The following is an 18,654-nucleotide window of genomic DNA, read 5'->3' on the forward strand; positions in this document are numbered from 1 at the left end:
TCCAGCTGTTGCCGACTTGTCCGGTTACTACCCTCAAATAAGGTGCTTGGAATAAAAGTCGATGGAACGAAAGGTTGCTTCATGCGACAGCTGGTACTGCCTTTGTATAAAAATAAAAAAAAAGGTAGATGCCTTCACACACGTGTATATAATCACATACTTTCACGCGCGCTCGCACGCACACGCAACAACAACTACAACCCACTTGCAGTAAACAGTCTTCAATCAGTAAGATGATCCATCCACAACATCTACATCTAACGCAGTGAATGGCCTTCGATTTCTAAGCAGAGTACAGAGCTGTCGTCAGCCCACGCCCAACTGTGAGAGAAAAACAAGTACATCGGAAACATGAATGAATACAAACACAAGGTTCTCCGGAATTCCAGAGCTAATTTGAGCTAAGTTCTCCTTTTAAGGAAAGTTTTCGTAGGTAATCCGTACATTCTGATTCGCGGAGATTCTACACCAGAAATAACCCATTGTCAATCAATGTCTAAAACAGAGCCACTCAATGGCTGGCCGGGATTCTTGATGAAGACAAGCATTCTTTCAGCTCTCGCGACGTGTTGTTGCATGTGCAACCCTTGCAGGACCCCATCCATCGGCAGCTGGCAAAGACCCACGTTTATTTTGCTCTCAGACTGCATTTGGTCAGGCTGGGGGTTTTCCAATAGGGTTGCCATGACATCAGTGACGTAAGCAATCCTGGCGTTAGTGAAGTGCATGATCTCGACAATATAGATCACCTATAACTGCCGGAGGGTCCCCCACACACACCCGCCCCTATTTTCATACTGGCGGCACAACAAATATTTTGAAAGCGCGGTGGCTCGGAGGTATCAAGCATGACGGTGCCAGAAGCAGGTTAGGCTCAGTATGGCTGCAAGGGGTCTGCTTCGGTCGTGATGTCTGCTACTTCTGGAAACAATTTTCCATGTCGGATTATTTAATACCGGTAATAATTGTTATATTAATATATAATTGTGAAACGCGCGCACCCTCTCCATTCACACCACCACCACACAAACCATCCCACTTATCTCTAAGTGTTTAAAAATAGAAAGGTGTTCTGTAACTATCCCCTTGTTTTTAAGAATAACTTAGGGTGTGTTTTCGGTGATGAAAGGTATAACCCACAACGGCGACTTTTGTCTAAAAATAAAAACGAATCGTCTATTAAAAGGGTGTAACATGTTTACTGGGGTTTGTAAGCAACGTACCGATCGTCACGTTCTGGTTCGTCTTCAGCCCAAACGTGAGACAGATTTCTCGCCATCCACCTCCATTTATTAACTAGTTCTCACTATCTCAAGCCCATTGTTGGAATCTATTCATACCATCTCTTTACTGAGTTGTCTATATCAGGACGTAACAGCAGAAGTGCTGGCAACAGTTACAAAAAGGATTAATCAAACATGAAAATATTGAGTGAAACGTGCTGCCCAGCCATCGGGGATCATTGACTATTTTGCCCGAAAGAGAGTTGCAGACCTCGATGACCTCTATCATCTACTTTCTTTCAATATGAGCCCAAATTAAAACTGATTTTTATATCAAATTATATATAGGTTGATTATCGAGCATGCTGCCAGTAATTGTCTTCTGTTCTGTTCTTGTTGGGCTAAAGTTAAGGAAAGGCAAGATAAGGCTTTTAGGCCCGACACTTCAGCTTGCCACTCGATAGACCCCTGGCTGTTGTGACGGTTGTCAGGGGCAGCTCATCGAGTGGCTGGACTGCACTCGGCTCCCCCGTGCCCCGGACTAACGTGGCTCGATGTGGGAGAGGCGAGGGCGGCAGTATCGGGTATATCAGACCCCTGGGGTACCGCACCAGCATCTTCGGTGCTTGGCAATGGGATGTTTGTCGGCTTCTTGCCGTGGAGAATAAAGCGTCGTCTTATGAATCTGCAAGTATCGTTCTCTCTCACACACACACATACACTATTCATGTTATGCCTTTTGTTTTTGCAGTAGTCGTATAGTGTTTTGTTTTTTGTTTTTGTTTTTTTGGCATTTGAAGAAAGCTCTCTCTAGCTCTTTTCCCCTCTCTTCTTTCTCACGCCGCTGCACAAATTACCCAATTACCCAGCCATTAGACAAAGGTAGTTCGCTGAGCAATCGCCAGATAACATCTGTCAGCTCACAAATCCAGAACGTTACTAGCGTGACAAATCTCTTTCACAATCAGTACTTTCGTCACGACTGGTCACAATCATTTCTACTTTAATTTGACGTTTCCTTTAATAGCATACTTTAAACGAAAATGGACACACCGGTGCGTGTATGCGCATTTGTAGAAAATAAATTCTTCTGTAGCCTGATTTATAGGCAAGTTGCGGTATTGCAAAAGTAAGCCGCTTCGTAGAAGAAAAAAAAATTGCAACAAATATATCATTTTTGTGTGTGTGTGTGTGGAAGTGGCATTGAGGAAATGCGGGTTATTTCGTCTTTTCAGTCCTTGCGAAAGGGACCGGCATAACGAAAAAGAAAGCATTACACTCTGTGAAGTTGTGCAAACCAGGGCATTTCTTTTTGGAAACGAGTAAGTGCATATATATATGTCAATAAATATATCATTTGTCAAAGGTATGAGGTCACATACCAATCAAGGTGACAATTTTTTCCTTAGTTTCCGGCTTCAGGACAGAGACAACGAAAAAGAAGAATTCACACTCCGAACGTTTATTGTGCAACCAGCATTTAAATATAAATATCTCATAAGTAAGTTCAAGAACAGTAATGTTTCGAGTGATCTTCAATCGCCTCAAGAGATTTTTTCGCGAGAAGGTGGTTCCCTCTTTCCTGCACTCTTCGACATCTTTTTGGGAGGACAATAAGCGTGGAATCTCTCTCACACATTAGCACACATCCCCCATCCATCACTGGTAGACCCATTTGCACTGTGTACCTCCCAGACGAGATTGATCTCTAAGCGAGCAACAATTAATTTCAAGAACTCGTCCACCGGCTCTCAGAGCAGGGGTATATAGAATTTTCTGCAATGACAAAAGCGTGGCTTGGCAAAGGTTTCATTGGTGAACCAGGTCAACTTTCGCTTCATTCATCTTCCCTATCCGCCCCTTCCCCCACCTACTCCCGACCGTAAAGAGAATAAAACGAACCGAACATTTTTCTTTATAATTCGCATGATGCTCGTTTCCGACACACCCTTTAATACAAAGATAATGTACAGTAGTATATGACTTACTTTGTCGACCTCTATCTTCGCAGTCAAGGAGTATTGCCCCAGTAACCTCAGTCCAAATAAAAGAAGGCCTAGATATGATTGCATATGGGTCAACATTCGAACACGAAAAACGACATTAAAATCGTAGACCTAACCTGTCCTCAATCAGAAGCAGGTCAGGTTTGGTGTTGGGGGTAACATATTTACATTAAAGGCAAACTTCACACCCCACTGCCCTCACAACGCCACCATGACAATCATCTGTACAGCTGCTTGACACTACAAATCTATCATCGTCTTTTGTCATCGCTCGACATCTAGTTCACCTCTGTTTCTCTCTCATTGTGTGTTTGTGACTTACATTTCACTTAGCTATAAATTAAACACACACACACACTCTTAAAATAACACTCGAGAAAATTACGGGAAATTGTAAGCGTTTCGTGCGCGAACTACTAAGCAAGACTTCACGGCAACTGCCCGGAAATATGATCATGGGGTTTGTTGTCATGTTATCAAGCACAAACAAAAAGAACCCCGAGCTCTAAACCCTAGAAATAAAGGATGCAGATGTAGAAAGAATAACCGTATTACTATTTAATTGTGATTCGTTTTTATTTGATCACTCTGTCAAAACACACACACACACACTGTGTTGCAGCTCTGGTCATATTTTCCAAATTTCTCACAAATTTCACACCTTAATCGGACCTTAAAGGACAATCACACTACCATGCACCGCCGACCATGTGACTTCTACGCACGGTAAACCACTTGGCACCAGGTCAAGATCTCTTCAAATCCTTTCCAAAAATAGTCCGTCTGTTAACTCGGATCGCTGGGCTACGGTATATTCATGTTATATCCACTAAAGCGTCCACAGTCTTATCTGTGTCTGTTTTTAGTTACTTACTGCATCCAGGTAACTTCTTTGTTATGTTGTGGTTGCAAAGCTCCTTTCAGGTTTCTACGCACAAGGGAATCCGATGCCAGCTAGGCCCCCATTCACCTGTCCTGGTACTACGTCAGCTCATACAACTCATAATCGCGCCACCGACGTCAAAGGTCAAAGTGGAGAGGGTGGGGGTACCCGTGTCGTTGTCGTATGAATGGACCAACGCGACGCTAAACGTACGTCAAAGGGGTGTTTAAGAAAAGGTGTGTCCGTCGCTATGTTGACAGTCCACTCACCCTGTTCCGGCCCTTTCGGCAAGTATTTTTTTTAAAATGAAGGTTTAAAAAAACGTTGGTTTAGAAGACAAGAGGTGTTCCAGAAGGTACACATACGAGATATTTTAAAATCACTGGCATTTGGACGATCTGTTTAAAAGCTATCCTTAGACAGAGATATTTTCGTTGCCCTTTTTAGAAAACAGCGACCATTTCCTGAATAGAAAACTCTCCATGAAGAGAATTAGAATAATACTCACAGAGATTTTACAGGTTTTTCGTGCGTCGATGAAAAGACAGTATTTAAAGAAAACTGTGCACCCACTCTGTAAAGGTGTAGGAAAAAACAACAGGAAATGAGAAAAAAATGCGCATGAAAACTACAAAGGAACCAACATTTAATTATAAAACTATTTAAAGAGGCAACGAACGGATGATGCCGTGGCAAATATTTCTCACTCAGCCAGAGGGTGAGCTTGAGATCGAGGCGAGTGGTAAGTGGAAAGAGTCTGTTAGATTTTGAAGTGTTTTTCTTGAATGAGGCAGGACTTAAAAGCTTCCAGCGGAAGACCGTTCAACGAGAAAGGAGGAGAGAATTTCAAACGGTGAGGGCCAGAAAATTAGAGGGATGACTTCCGAATTCCTCTCGTCTGGTGGTGTGGCTCTGAGACAATGTCAGCAGAAGGAGATCGAAGGTCGACCTCAAACGCCACAGAAAAACATATTTTTAACAGCTATGGAAAACTGTATCGAATTCAGTTTTAGTCAAATTAGAGATTCAAAGAAAGAAAAAAAAAAAAAGGCGCACGTTAAATTCACTTGATGAAAAGCACCCGCTGTTTTCCATCAGTTTCCGCCTCCGCATCAAATGTTTTCAAGCACTGCGAGGCTAGAGAAGGAAAATAAAGTCAACTAAGACCTTTTCTTAGACTGTCGTGGCTTGTCGTAGCGTAGGAGGTGTTCTTTCGACAGATGCTATCAATGTACGGTGGTCTCCTTGATTTCTCATAGGTTCAATCGAGGTTTCCTGCTGCTATTTTTAAGCGAGGCACTATTTTCAAGGCGTTCCGCCGCATGCACTGAAAAGGCTCGAAAAAGGGAATTCCTCGTGACGTCATGTCTGACTATATATGGAGATGGCTACGTCACTCAAGGAATCGCTCGTCTGCTCTTGTTGCCATGGGCAACCCACTTGAATGGGGATGCGTGCACCATTTCCTGCAGGTCGCTATAAGATTTATTTTTAGCTCTATCAGCTTCTATATGAGGATGGCAACGAACAAAAATACTTTAGCCTGGCAAATTGATGTCTTCGCTGCCATTTCTTTCGATTTCCTGAATGGACAGTGTGCTTCGGTTTGGCTCACAATGTTGAATTAAGGACGGATTCTACGTACCATATGTATGCTACAGCTGTCAGCCGAAAACTGCCAGACATTGTCACGACAGATAAACACATAGCCGAATCAGTCAATTATTGTCAATGCCATGTTCATAAAAATAGTTCAATCCCGATAAAGCCGTCTATTCCCAGTTTATTATTTTGCCCGGAGAATATTCATCCACATATCTGTATGATCTGTTGACTGGCACGCCTTAAAAATGAACAGAAAACATACTGACCGCGTCAGCGAAAAGAATATGATTGTGTGTGAAAGCAACTGCTTTTCGAGATCTTAAAAAAGCAACGAGCAGATTTTTATCATTATGCAGTCCCCCTCCCATCAAAAAAAGTATTGTAGATAAAAGACTCTTACTTTGGAAACATCTGCCTACACTCTATTTCCAGCTGTTTTGATTCTAATTTAATGCCAGAAATCCAATGTCTGAACAAAAATAGGCTCACCGTAATTTGTCACTATCGCTCATTGGTCATATAATCCTTTGCTACGCGACACAATGTGCGTGAGCATTGCACATAACGACCTCGCTAGCAAATGGGATTTTCTATGTGTCTGTGTTCTTGTGCTAAGATATATTAAACCTTTTTAATCTATTTTCTCTGTGATAATCTGTAATATCAGTAGCTGCCTTCCCGCGATGCAATGTAACTATTTTCAATGGCATTGACGCCCAGTTAACAGGAGGCAAATCGTTCATGAAGACGGCGGTGACACTCAGCAACAACGAAAGAGATAAGCGAAATCAGCTGAACACAACCACCCCATCTTTCACCATTCTCAGCTATGGTCAGACAACTGATCACTGATGATAAAGTCTACATAACCGAGAGCATAACTTTCAATTTTATTAGGAAGAACATACTTTTGGTATATACCTCCGTGGTCAACCATGCCACGTTATGGGTATAACAGCTTAATAGGCAGCGTGTCAGCTAATCATCGGTGCGTGACCATGAAAGCGAGGGTTATTCCCGGTTATTGACAAGAACTTCTCCACAGTAAACATTAAGATGTTACGTTTGTTTAATGTTCATCTACAAAAACCCCATAGCATTCGTCCTCCCACACCACCCTCGTCTCATTGATGCCGTCGGGCGTCAGAGGTGATCGATGACTGTACTGGCAAAGACACGAAGGAAGAAAACACGGAGGAGTGGGGTTTCATAGATACGGAATTAAGGAATAACGTCGACCTTCTATACAGACAAGACAGATCGACAACTCCTAAACTTCCAGCATATGAGTTAAATCCGTCGGCTTTTTTTTGCGGGAAGACAATAAAACACCGACAGGAGAAGGATCGATGATTCACCTCCCCATCCTCTCTCGGTCCCTTTGGGTGCGTCCGTCTAGATCCAGAGATCATGGAAAAAGATTCTAATTGTGTAATAGTTTTTCTCTTCAATGTGATTTTCAAGAGAACCGAGACTTACACGCTCGCCAGACTGTTTTGTGTTTGAGATAACAGTTGTACGCTGAAACAGACTATACTTGAGCCGGTCAGTTTCTCTGCAACAAATATTGTCAAATTGCTACAGGAGCGAGTTTTACCTTATTCATGTCGCATGTAAAGAATGGTTTTTGTTGCTGTTGTTTTTGAAAGAAACGTGCTAAACGTCGGTGACAGTCCGATAAATTCTGCTTACACTGTTCAAATAAAGCAATAAATTAATCACAAGTCATAGACGATGAGGAAATTTTCATTCATACACCTAGATTCCATTTAATAACTGAAACAAATAGACGCAGACGAACCAAACGTACGTGGTGCATGAAGTTTGAATGACCGATGATTCATCAAGCGTAGTTTTGAATCGGCGTTTACGGTAGGTAATAGAATGTTTCTTTCGTTTTAACTTGTGAAGATCCCTGAAAGGTCAGCATGACACGCTAGTTTTATTAAACAAAAGAATCATCAACCCAGATGCCCAGTCAATGCAATCTTCCTCGTCGGTAAGATTGCACGCTCCAGCTATAGCCCAGAGAAGGCCTCCCATTATTTGGAGAATCTGACAGAGAAGCATGTGACGATTGACGTCATATTGACGTCACAGGTCAAGAGCCGAGGTTGTGCTATTTACAGAACAGGGCAACCCTTCAGTGCGAGCCTGCGATCATTGAGAGGGTCATAGGTTGTGATACCGTCTGCTCGCGTTGAGCATGAGGATGACGCATAAACAGGCGCAGCAGACACGCATCATAAGCTTGGGATACGCTAATTTCGTTCCGCACGGGATATCCTCGCTAGTGGAACTTCGTTCTCATATCACGGACTAATGACTATATAACTATAAGGACATGCTTTACAGAACACTGTCATAGTTCTCGTGTTAAAAGTGTGAATGAATATTATATAGTTTTAAATGCTTAAACAATTAATTAAATAACTGTATGTATACGTCAGTGTATGCGCACATTTTTCTGCAAGATAGAATTTAGACTGGCACATCTCCAATTCTGTATACATTATTTTTCCCTTGTTACTATCAACAGTTCATATATGTTTGCCTGATTCTACTACCAAAGAAATACAAAACAAATCAAAACATCACACATATTACATGCCTTATTATGCTGGCCCAAAATTAAAAACAAAAAAAAGTGATTAATATCTTATAATGTCAAATAAGGGGACGATGCTAAAACTGTTTTAAATCTTCATGCCTATTGACATCAAAAAAGATTCACAATTAACAAATAGCTTGCATATGAATGGTGATTACAGTGTTTTGTTTGCTTTTTTTTTCACCAAATGGTGTATGTGAGCCTAATATGTATGTTGGGCTTGTGTACATATTACAAGAATTAACAGGAAAGGTTATTGCAACAGTAGACTTAGCAATCATTAAGCCCACTTTGTAACCCCCCAACAAAATTTAAAGTAAAACAAGGCATCTTGAAAGTGAAGAAGATACTTCCCTGACCTATAAAATCATAAAAAAAATTTTTAAAGCTTCTGTTTAAAATTTAATGTCTTATGTATTTATTTTTCAGTCAATGGAATTTCCACCTTATGCATACTTATGCTTTCAAAAGATTAACACTTTATCTGCAACCATTAAAACACATAATGCACACAAAATTTGACACATACTTTAAATAAAATTCAAGCCATTTAGCCAAAATGTGTACATTTAATTCTTGATTGTTTTAAATATCTATCCAAGAAAATGAAATCGTAACAGTTATGAGCCAAAATATTATATTACATAACATACACAAAACATGTTGAAGAGATGGGAGTTAAACCTGCTGATTTGTTATTACAAATAACAAAAACTGTAAAGAATACACCAAGGATGATTAAATCTTATTTTCATACTGCATCTTCTCAGGCATTCTCATACTCTGGAAACTTGTTCCTGGAAGCTCTTCTCAGCATTCATACCATTTATGTGAAAGCAAGTGCTAACTACACCATGCCAATATATACATGAACAGCCTGTAGGATGGCTATAGCAACAAAGACATTTACTTTTCTTAAAAAAAAAAAAAACCCACCCAATATTCAAAAGACTCTGATTTGTTCAAAGAAAAACAAAGTATAAATAACACAATTATAACAATTTTGCAGAAGGAAGAAAATTTCTGACACACTCAATGCTGATATAGTGAACAGATCCCTCGGTGTCTACAAAACAGTAGTGTTAAAGTAACACTGTTGTATTTAACTCCAACACATAACAAAAGATTTGAAAAATTAGGAACATAAGCTTAAGACTGCTTAAAGAGAATGTCACTATGTTTAGAAGATAACTAATATCCTGTATCTCCTCCTGAATCAATTCATAATTCCCATCCACAACATACTAAAGGCTTTTAGATCCCCAAATAAACTTGTTAGGGTGGTGGTGGTGGGATGTAAATTGCCAGATAAAAATAATTTGAGGGCAAGGAGGCTTAATGAGTGACAAAAGATAAAAGTATATATCAGCATGTATGTTTTTAATTTTCAGTGTCACATTTTCACAAAGGTAGAACTATCATTGATATTTTATGATGTTTTAAAGCACGATATGCAACGCCAGTGAAACCATCATAACAATATAAAGCTATCAAATAATATCAGTCTGTCCTAGCTGATGAAGATGACAAAAATGAAGGATAAAAAGTACATTTAACCGATTTTTAATGCAGCCAGAATTAACACAATCATTCAAATTCCAAAACTTGTCAGCACAGCGTATTCAAAATGTCAGCTGTTTATAGACGTACAGAATCCAGTGAGTTCTGGAACATGTTTCATACAATTGCATATCTATGTCCCCTTTTTTGTTATAAATAAAGGCCAGTTTGGTGAAAAAAAAAATTACTTAGCTCTCTGTGTAGGTTTTACATAAAAAAATCAGCTAATTCTGGATCAAAGCATAAGTAATTCTGAGAATTAGTTAAACCTATCTAGAGAAAATCATGGCAATAAAATGCTCCTTCTGAGTGGTTATAAGCACAAGAAGACATGGTTATCAATGATGCTGGTCTGGGGCTGAAAAGTCCTACATGTAAGTTACAGACCACACAAAAGAGACAGATATTTCTGGTAATGGTAATGAATTCACACTACAATAAATCTGTGACAGACCACAGATTTTCTGACATAGGACTGCTGGTAAAACCTTGAAAAGAAAAGCATCTTTTATCCTAGCTGTTGAATTGCAGATGTTACAGAGCAAATTAAAAAATACAATTAAGCATGTAGTTTAAGACAGCATATTCTTACTAATTTATTATTAAAGACACTATTACCACTATAAAGCAGAAGAACAAATGGCGATGTCACCTTAAAAAATATTTTCAGCACTTTCAAAATTCCCAGAAATGTTTTTTCTTAAAGAAAAGTTCATTACAAAAATTGATAACAATTTTGAAGCAAAATTAAAATCGGTAGTTACCAATATGTCTATTTATTTGTATATGATTACCTTCATTAGATAAGTTTAAGCCCATAAGTCCAAACATTATCTGTATTAAATTCACTGAGCAAAATGACTATTCTTCAAAATAAAACATGGATTATTCAACAGAAAGCATTGTTTATCTCATAAGTATGTACAGCTAAATGTAGCTCATATTTAAAGGGCCAAGCATTTATTCAACAGTGATGTGTGTGGATATGTACTGAAGGTTTTATCACTACATAAAAAGCATATTTAAAAAAAATTCAAGACCATTATAAAGCAAAATTAAACTATATCAGTGTGGAAAAATTTGCATCTGCTGAGCACAGCTAGGGGTAGATGGGTGAGATTTTATGACCATATAAGTTGCAGATCATCAACACGAGTCACAGTATGCAGGAAAAGAAAGACAACAACTAGCTTTAGACTACATGACACAAGAACAAAATGGTGTGAGAAGGTGTGTAGTCTCCTGGACCATGTACTATAATATTTCAATGACAGACCTGTAAGAAAGTTCTGCTGATAACCTAGGCTGTGGAACACTTGTGGTCAGTCTGAACAGCAGCTTTGTTTTCAAACACTTGGTCAAACTCATAGCTGTTCCCTACTTTTCCCTGGAAGGTATTTTCAGGCACTGAGTTTGCAGCTGAGGTTTCTGCACTGGATAAAAAGAGGTCTCTCAAAACGCTCAGTTCCTTGCTTAGGATCTGAACCCTCTGCTCCAGCTTCTGGTTTTCCTCTCTCAACTTAGACACCTTTTCCTGCGTGATTTTCGCTTTCATTCGACTCAGTTGCCGACTCTTGCGAACAGCTATGTTGTTGCGCTCCCGCCGCTTCTTGTAATCCTCACTTTCTTTTTCAGGCAGCATCCGCTTTGAGCCACTATTAGACCGACTCCGTCCCTCCCCCTGGTTTTCACTTCCACTGCTGTCGTAGTTCTTTCTTGGGGCCATATTTATAGTTTATTCGTTTCAAGTTTTGGCAGCTGGTAAATGACTAGGAAAAATTGTTGGAATGTACAACTTATATAGCAGCACAAGAAGGAGGAAGAAGGTCTCTGCAACAACAACAACAAAATCTATGATTAAAAAATTTGAATTTCTGAATACTGTAAAAATCTTCAAAAATCTTAAGAAATGATGCATATATATATAATGCAACACAGTGAGACTGAACGCATGTGCATGTTTGTATGAATGCATGTATATGGATGTGCATGTTCTTTAGAGTAAGGTCATGTGTGCACAGAGATACATAATAAACACCTCTTTTCAAATGCAGATTTGTATTTCTAAGAAAAGACGAGAAAATAATAATTGTAATTAAAACAAACATTGACCCAAGAAATGTCTCTATTTTGAAAGAATGTAACTTTTAGACTTATGTTTAACCCAATTCATTAAATTTATATATATAAATGTGCATAACAAATCAGATTTCTCAACTAACAAACTTTAAAAAACAAATTTTAGTTCATACTTCACAACTGTGGCCAGTGAATGAAACCGAATAAATGTCCACATTGAAAAAAAATATCAGAAACCAACATCGTCATTGCAACTCCTTAAAACCGCATCTGAATGTGCGCGTATGCGACAGAGAGAGCAAGTCTACTTTCTAAATATCTCATTGTGTTAAAGTTACCTACGCATTTTATCAGCTGCTTTCAAATACTTTCAAAAAAAAGGACTTACTGTGTATTGAGAAATATCACTGGGGCTCCGAACAGCACCCAAATAAAAATCCTGATTCGTGTAACTTAAGGTAACTACTTCATTTTCTGGTTTCGTCTCAAACAAAGTGAAAATGTCCGAATCGGATGTGATAGTCCAAAAATAATTATGACGCAATCCTAGAGTAAGAGCAAGGGACGCAAAGCTACAAGATATTAACTTGCATTCTCTATATCTTCATACTGTTGACATGTCAAAATTGTAATTTAACAAAACATTTTACTTAAAAAGCAATAAAGTATTTTTTAAAACCTTTCCGCTTTCAATTCCAAATCATTAGAAGCTTTAGAAAGCTCTCCTAGAGTGACTGCTCTTGAGATGACAAATGTCCATTTCACTGAAGTTCGATGTCGATCGTGATTTCCTCTTTTTTCCCCTCAACTTAAATTCTAAGAGAAATTAGTGATACAAGAGTTTTAATTTTTAATATACTAAATGTGCTAAAATAATAACCAGTTTGATAGATAGAAGCAGAAATAAAGATAAAGATTACCTTGACCTATATATATAATTTTGATGTGACGGAGAAATTTCTTTAGTTACAGACTAAAATAAAATGCCCCTATCATTACACTAAAAGTATTGGAAAATCATTCTAATAATATTTCAGATGGTAAATATGGTACTGTGTCACATGCTGCTATTTGTATTTTAGCGACCTTCAATCTATTTTAAACTGACCTAGGTCATCGCTTGACTTCTCTAATTTGCATCTACGTCAAACTGGAGGTTCCTCCATTTCAATACCAACAGCATCTGGAGAGAGAGAGGGGTTTTGCGTCAATTGCTATTTTTACTGGAGGAAAATATATCAACCAATCAGAACTTAGAGCATTGATGTAATTTGCTTAAAATAGTTACTCCTAACTGCGAAGGAATTCCCTTATGTACATCCGCAGAAATGTAGTTCTAAGTAATATTTATTAATTATGATTGAAGCACCACTTTTTAATAAGAAATGTTAGTCCTATCCATCTTTTAATCTTGTTGGTGATTACTTGAATATGTAATGAAAGTTGTGAAAATCAAATTTAACGAGTAGGTGAGAGCGTAGTAATTTCTGTGACGTCAACCGCCAAGGAGCGTATAAAGGTTGCACCAACCGAGTGAAACCTCATTGGCAATCCCCACCTGGTGTTGCAGCAGTGTTCTAGAGGAAACTAGAGCAAGAGAAAACGCATCGTGAAAGCGAGGGAAGCTTAGCCGGCTGACCCGACTTTTTTCGACTCTATCTCTCCACAACCGCCAAAATAGAGCCGATTATTCTGCCAGAGGCATTCCTGTCGCTCCGTGACGAAACTCTTCGGGAGCTGTCATGTCCAAGTCTCGGTGAGTTGCACGATACAGTGATGTATGACACCTCGCCCCTCTTTCTACCCAAAGGCGAGACGAAACCATTTTTGCATGTGGAAATCGACAACAAGACGCTGGAGTCGTTGTTCGATCTTCATCCGTCGCTCGAAACTTCTTTTGACTTGACCGACCTTGTGGCGAGCGCAACGGGCGAAAGCTCTCACTCTCCACCGGTGCGGAGTGTTGTAACCGCAAGTGTCGCTTCCTCTGCTGCAGACCTACCCACGCTGTCCAGCGCGGACACAAGTCAGCACCTGGCCGAACTAGAGCGTCGACCTGAGATCTCGGTTGTTGTCAGTGCAGCTAGCTACACGTCGCAGACGCCGTCGGTGATCCCCCGTGGGGGTAATTCCAGTCCCACTCAGCAGCCACAGCACCATCATCATCCACATCACCATCACCTACATCAACAACCACCTGCTGCCCAGCAACTGCAGGGATACCACCAGCAGCTGTCTCCGTCACTGACGACCGACGATGTGAGTCAGGCGCTGTCTGACGACAGCTGTGTCTTCATGCCTGAGTACGAACAGCTGGCCATCAGCACTGCCCACACCACCACCACCAGCGGTGGGTGGGGCGCTGAGCCCTTCTACTCCACTGTCAAGACAGAAGACCTGGAGCTGACCGCATGCAGCCTGGAGGCCACCCTCCCCGGGTTCTCTACCTCCGCAGCGTCCTCCATGCCGGAGGCCAGTGGCGAGGATTGTAAGATGGACGTGTCAGCCCTACGGTTGGATACTGGCGGACATTACAGTCTACGAGGAGGTGCTTGCGGTCCCGCGCACAGCCCAGCCCACAGCATGCGCTCCTTGTCCGAGTCGTCCACGGCAACGACGACAGCCCCCGACTCGCCCTGCCGCAGCAAAGGTGGCTCTCGACGTCGCCAGGTGCCGAAAGGCAGCGCGGAGTACAAGGAAAAAAGAGCCAGAAACAATGTGGCAGTCCGCAAGAGCCGTGCCAAGGCAAAAGAGAAGCAACGCATGACGGAGACGAGTTCGCGAACTGACTGATCAGAACGACCAGCTGCAGAAAAAGGTCGAGATGCTGACCAAGGAACTGACTGTGCTTAGAGGACTATTCGTCAACGTGGGGGCCAGCCTGCCTGCTGATTTCACCAAATTGCTGGACCAGGCATCTTGATAATTGTGTGATATACCCACTCGGCCACGGCTTGGTGGGACTCAAGAACGGTAATCGCTTCGTATTTCCTGCCCCTGATTAACTCTTGTGAAGAGACAGACGTTGGTTCGTACGCTGATGTGTTGTTACGGAGCAAGACTAGAGAGACATTTGTCACAGACCCTAAGTATTATCAGGGCTACCTCACATAACTGTGTGTACCTGATACATTGTATCATCATTAATCGTCATCAGAGCTTTAGCAGATGTGTATGTGACTTGTTTGCATCTGTTCTCAACGCCCATGCTTTGCGCTTTGACATTCATAAAAATGGCTAGCTTCGCATCTTCGACGCAGATTTGTGATTGCAGGTACCCGCACATCCGCCAGCTCATCCACACACACGCACGCAAGTACACGCACGATGTAAGTGAATGAATGATTCAGTAGTCTCAAAATCTGTAAATATGAGAGAAGGCAAGGAGGGGGGGGGGAACCATTATAGATCACTATTATTCCTAATCTCACTTTTCTCACGGTTTTGCACTGTATCAGGGACAAACTTGTATGTTGGCATTTTATTGTAATTCATCATTGCTGTCATGTACATGTCATTGTTTACACAAACTATGTCAGTAGCTGTTGATCAATAATTCATTGAAGAAACCGATTCCATCTTTTTGGACCTGGCATTTACAATTATGGACTCAAGAATATGGTAAACGATTTGGCTAAACCTTGGACAATTTAATTTTGGTAACTCCCGCTAGATTATTGGGGCTGTCCATTTTGTTAATAAAATGGTGTCCTGCTATGGAGTACTTTGTGTGTTGTGATTTTAGCGTCATGTTCCCTAATGTAACGTAAGCCTCATGCTTAAAGCAGAAAAAGTGCAAAACTGATGCAGGAGTGAACGATAGTTGTAGAGAGAGTTATTTTCATTAAAACTTTGTATGCTGGGTGTATGCTTTGATCTTGAGTTATGGGGCGCATTTATATTTCTCAAGTGAAGTGCGTGAAAATAGCATAATATTTATTATGGTGATAATTTCTTCTTTGGAAAGAAGAAATTTATTTGTGAAATTAAATGGTTCTGTTGTCCCAATGAAACATATGTCATGACTTTGTTTTTGTGTGGAACTGAAAGATTTATACAGAGTGGAAGCAACTCTGCGTATAAATACATGCATTGCACTACATATACAATGCACCAAAAAGCATATCTCTCAACATAACATCAACTTTGCTTCTGGTCATTCAATAATTTTTCTTTGAAATACAATTTTTATTGCGCATCAAATTTTAAAAGTAAGGCTTTTTTTTTTTAAGTGATCATTATATTTCTGACAAGTAGTAGTTGTCCACAATAATACTCATAATCCACAACTGCTGCATGCTGGAATATGCATGTGCAATATTTCATAGGAGCATGCTTATAATTCCTGTTTCCTGCATTATAAAAACAGAATCAGCACATGGATTAAACAATTGCGATGGTAGGTCATTAAATTCTTATTTTTGCTAACATAAAAATTATAGTAATAAAACAACATTCCACAGTTTGAAAAGAAAATCTGTTTTGCAGTCTCCATCTGTGTTGTATAGGAAACAAAGTGTTTGCACATTGTTATTATTCAATATAATTTGTATTCATTTGAAATGAAAATATAAATTTCTGGTACAAAAATGCTGTTTCCGCCACAGTTTATTTACTACAGCAGATTTTTAAATCATAATCATTCTACCTGCTACTGCATGCTTAACATTGGAACCATGTTGGTGGCTTTAGAAAATGTTTAATGCTAACTGCGAAAAACAAATGAAAGTACTAAAAGGTGCTAAAATGTTCATTAGTTACATGAGCTTCTCAGTATTAACTTACAAGTTCATGAAGTATACTATATCCCTAAATCTGTTCGGCATTAACTTACAAATTCATAAAGTATACTATATCCAAAATCTATTTTGTTGTGTTTATATATATAAAAGGAGAATATATTTGCCAACAAAATTTAGCTAGATGCTATTCAATTTTTTGTATATTTTTTTATAGGCATCAATCTTTCTTCCCCCCCCCCCCCTTTTTTTTTTTTTGCAATGTCCTTTTTTTTTTAACTGCTTATTTTTTTTAATAGTGTCTAAGTATTTGTTTAATTATTTTGATAATAAACTTAAAATATGCATATTTTGGTGTGTAGTATTTCCTTCAGAAAATACACTGATCAACTTTAAAAAATAATTAAAATACAATTACTGATGTGGGACAAGAATTTAATTTATTCTTTAAACCTTACTCAAAATGGTAGAGTGTGTACCAGTTTAAAAATACAGTAAGTTGCACTATTTTTTGGTAAGTTAAATATGCTTATAAAAATTTCCTTTTTGCAAAAGAAAAAGAGAAAATCACTTTTGATATGTGAAAGTGCACTATAATATTTTGCTTAAAATAAGTGTTGCTGACAGCCCATAATGAACATTGTTCTTCGTTCTTTCTTTCTTGGTTTCTTCCTTCAAAGTTTTTATTTTCTCATTTTATATTTTTACTTTTTTATTCATTTCTTCATCATTATCATTATCGCCACAAGGAATATATTCAATATAGGGATCATAATATCCTCCTCAATTAGCATCAGTTTGTCTTTCTTGTGAAAAAAAAAAAGTTCAAAATAATCTCTTTTTGATAATATCCTCCTTCCTGAATTAGGGACAGTTATTTATATTTAGGTGGATTTAAATCCAAGTTTATTTTTTTTGCACAATTTATTGTAAACTACAAAAACTGATTCAAAGGTCCATTTTTACAGGCAAGGATATTAAAGGACCATTCATACCTGACGCGAAACTTTTGAGAATAATGGGAAAGAAACAAGTATCAGAAGGTAATTCCAAGGCTTCTCAATATCTGTAGTAATTACAATCCTGTCATTAATATCACCGAACTATACCAAGTTATTTCACCGAGTTCCGGTGTCTTTCACTCGACTCGACCTAAATCTCACTTTTGAAGTTCCCGATGCATAGGAGGCATACAACCTACACACGGTTACAAGTTTCGGTAATATACCAAAGTCAGAGAAGTGTTCCCTCTATATAATAAGACTTATACAGGACGCAGAAGGCCTTTTGGACTATGAAATTAAAAATGGCAGTGTGCAAATCAAATGCTGTCTGTCTGTCATCAAATATGCTTGCCTGTCTGTACGTTTGCTCTCTCTCTCTCTCTCACTCACTGTGAAAGCGTCTTTGTCTATATCAATGCCTTTGTTACGATTTTCTCTCAGGCACGCACGTTACATTCTCTTAACAAACCTTCACCTATTGTCTCTGTTTCGCACGCGCACACGCACGCACGCACATACCCTTTTTGTTTCTTTCTGTCTTTTCTCCACGTAACCATGTCTACCACTCTTCTCCTCTCGCTGCTTTGAATTCCAGAGGTTACTGATCGAAACTAAAAGCCGAACGCAAAATATTTCTGGCAAATTTTAAACAAAGCCCCGAAGGAGCAGCCCATACTAATCAATGTACTAAAAGGCCAACGTTTCACGCGCGCGCGCACACACAAACAAAAGGGCTCTTGACTTGCTGAATACACTTTTCATTCGGATTATCATGGTATACCAAAAATTTTGAAGTTCTTACAGCAACAGAGCAGAATTAAGTCCTACCTGGCTGCTAAATATCGCGCTAACAGGTTAAAACAACGGATAACAAAAGGTGATCAGAAGGTTGATGCCACTACCTTCAGCCGCCTGTAGCCTCTACCTGGCGAGAAATGCTTGCG

At 39.4% G+C, this 18,654-nt stretch overlaps 2 protein-coding genes across 2 annotated transcripts; one reads left to right on the top strand and one right to left on the bottom strand.

Annotated features, from left to right (window-relative positions):
• Window positions 1-11,188: 11,188 nt before the first annotated feature.
• Window positions 11,189-11,614, bottom strand: LOC112577404 (CCAAT/enhancer-binding protein gamma-like). Its single transcript, XM_025260469.1, has one exon. It carries the CDS (start codon window positions 11,612-11,614, stop codon window positions 11,189-11,191), a length of 426 nt encoding a protein of 141 aa, XP_025116254.1.
• Window positions 11,615-13,491: 1,877 nt separating this feature from the next.
• LOC112576758 (ras/Rap GTPase-activating protein SynGAP-like) lies at window positions 13,492-15,984 on the top strand. The gene is given in 2 exon segments (XM_025259437.1): window positions 13,492-14,738; window positions 14,740-15,984. Coding segments are annotated over 2 exon segments (1,146 nt in total). The 5' UTR covers window positions 13,492-13,743; the 3' UTR covers window positions 14,891-15,984.
• The last annotated feature ends 2,670 nt before the right edge of the window (window positions 15,985-18,654 follow it).

Source organism: Pomacea canaliculata, linkage group LG12 (assembly GCF_003073045.1).
Source record: "Pomacea canaliculata isolate SZHN2017 linkage group LG12, ASM307304v1, whole genome shotgun sequence".
In the NCBI taxonomy this organism is placed as follows: Eukaryota; Metazoa; Mollusca; class Gastropoda; order Architaenioglossa; family Ampullariidae; genus Pomacea; species Pomacea canaliculata.

Bases quoted from the DNA above. Each gene is read 5' to 3' on its own strand.
- LOC112577404 (XM_025260469.1), bottom strand. From the start codon at position 11,614: ATGGCCCCAAGAAAGAACTACGACAGCAGTGGAAGTGAAAACCAGGGG.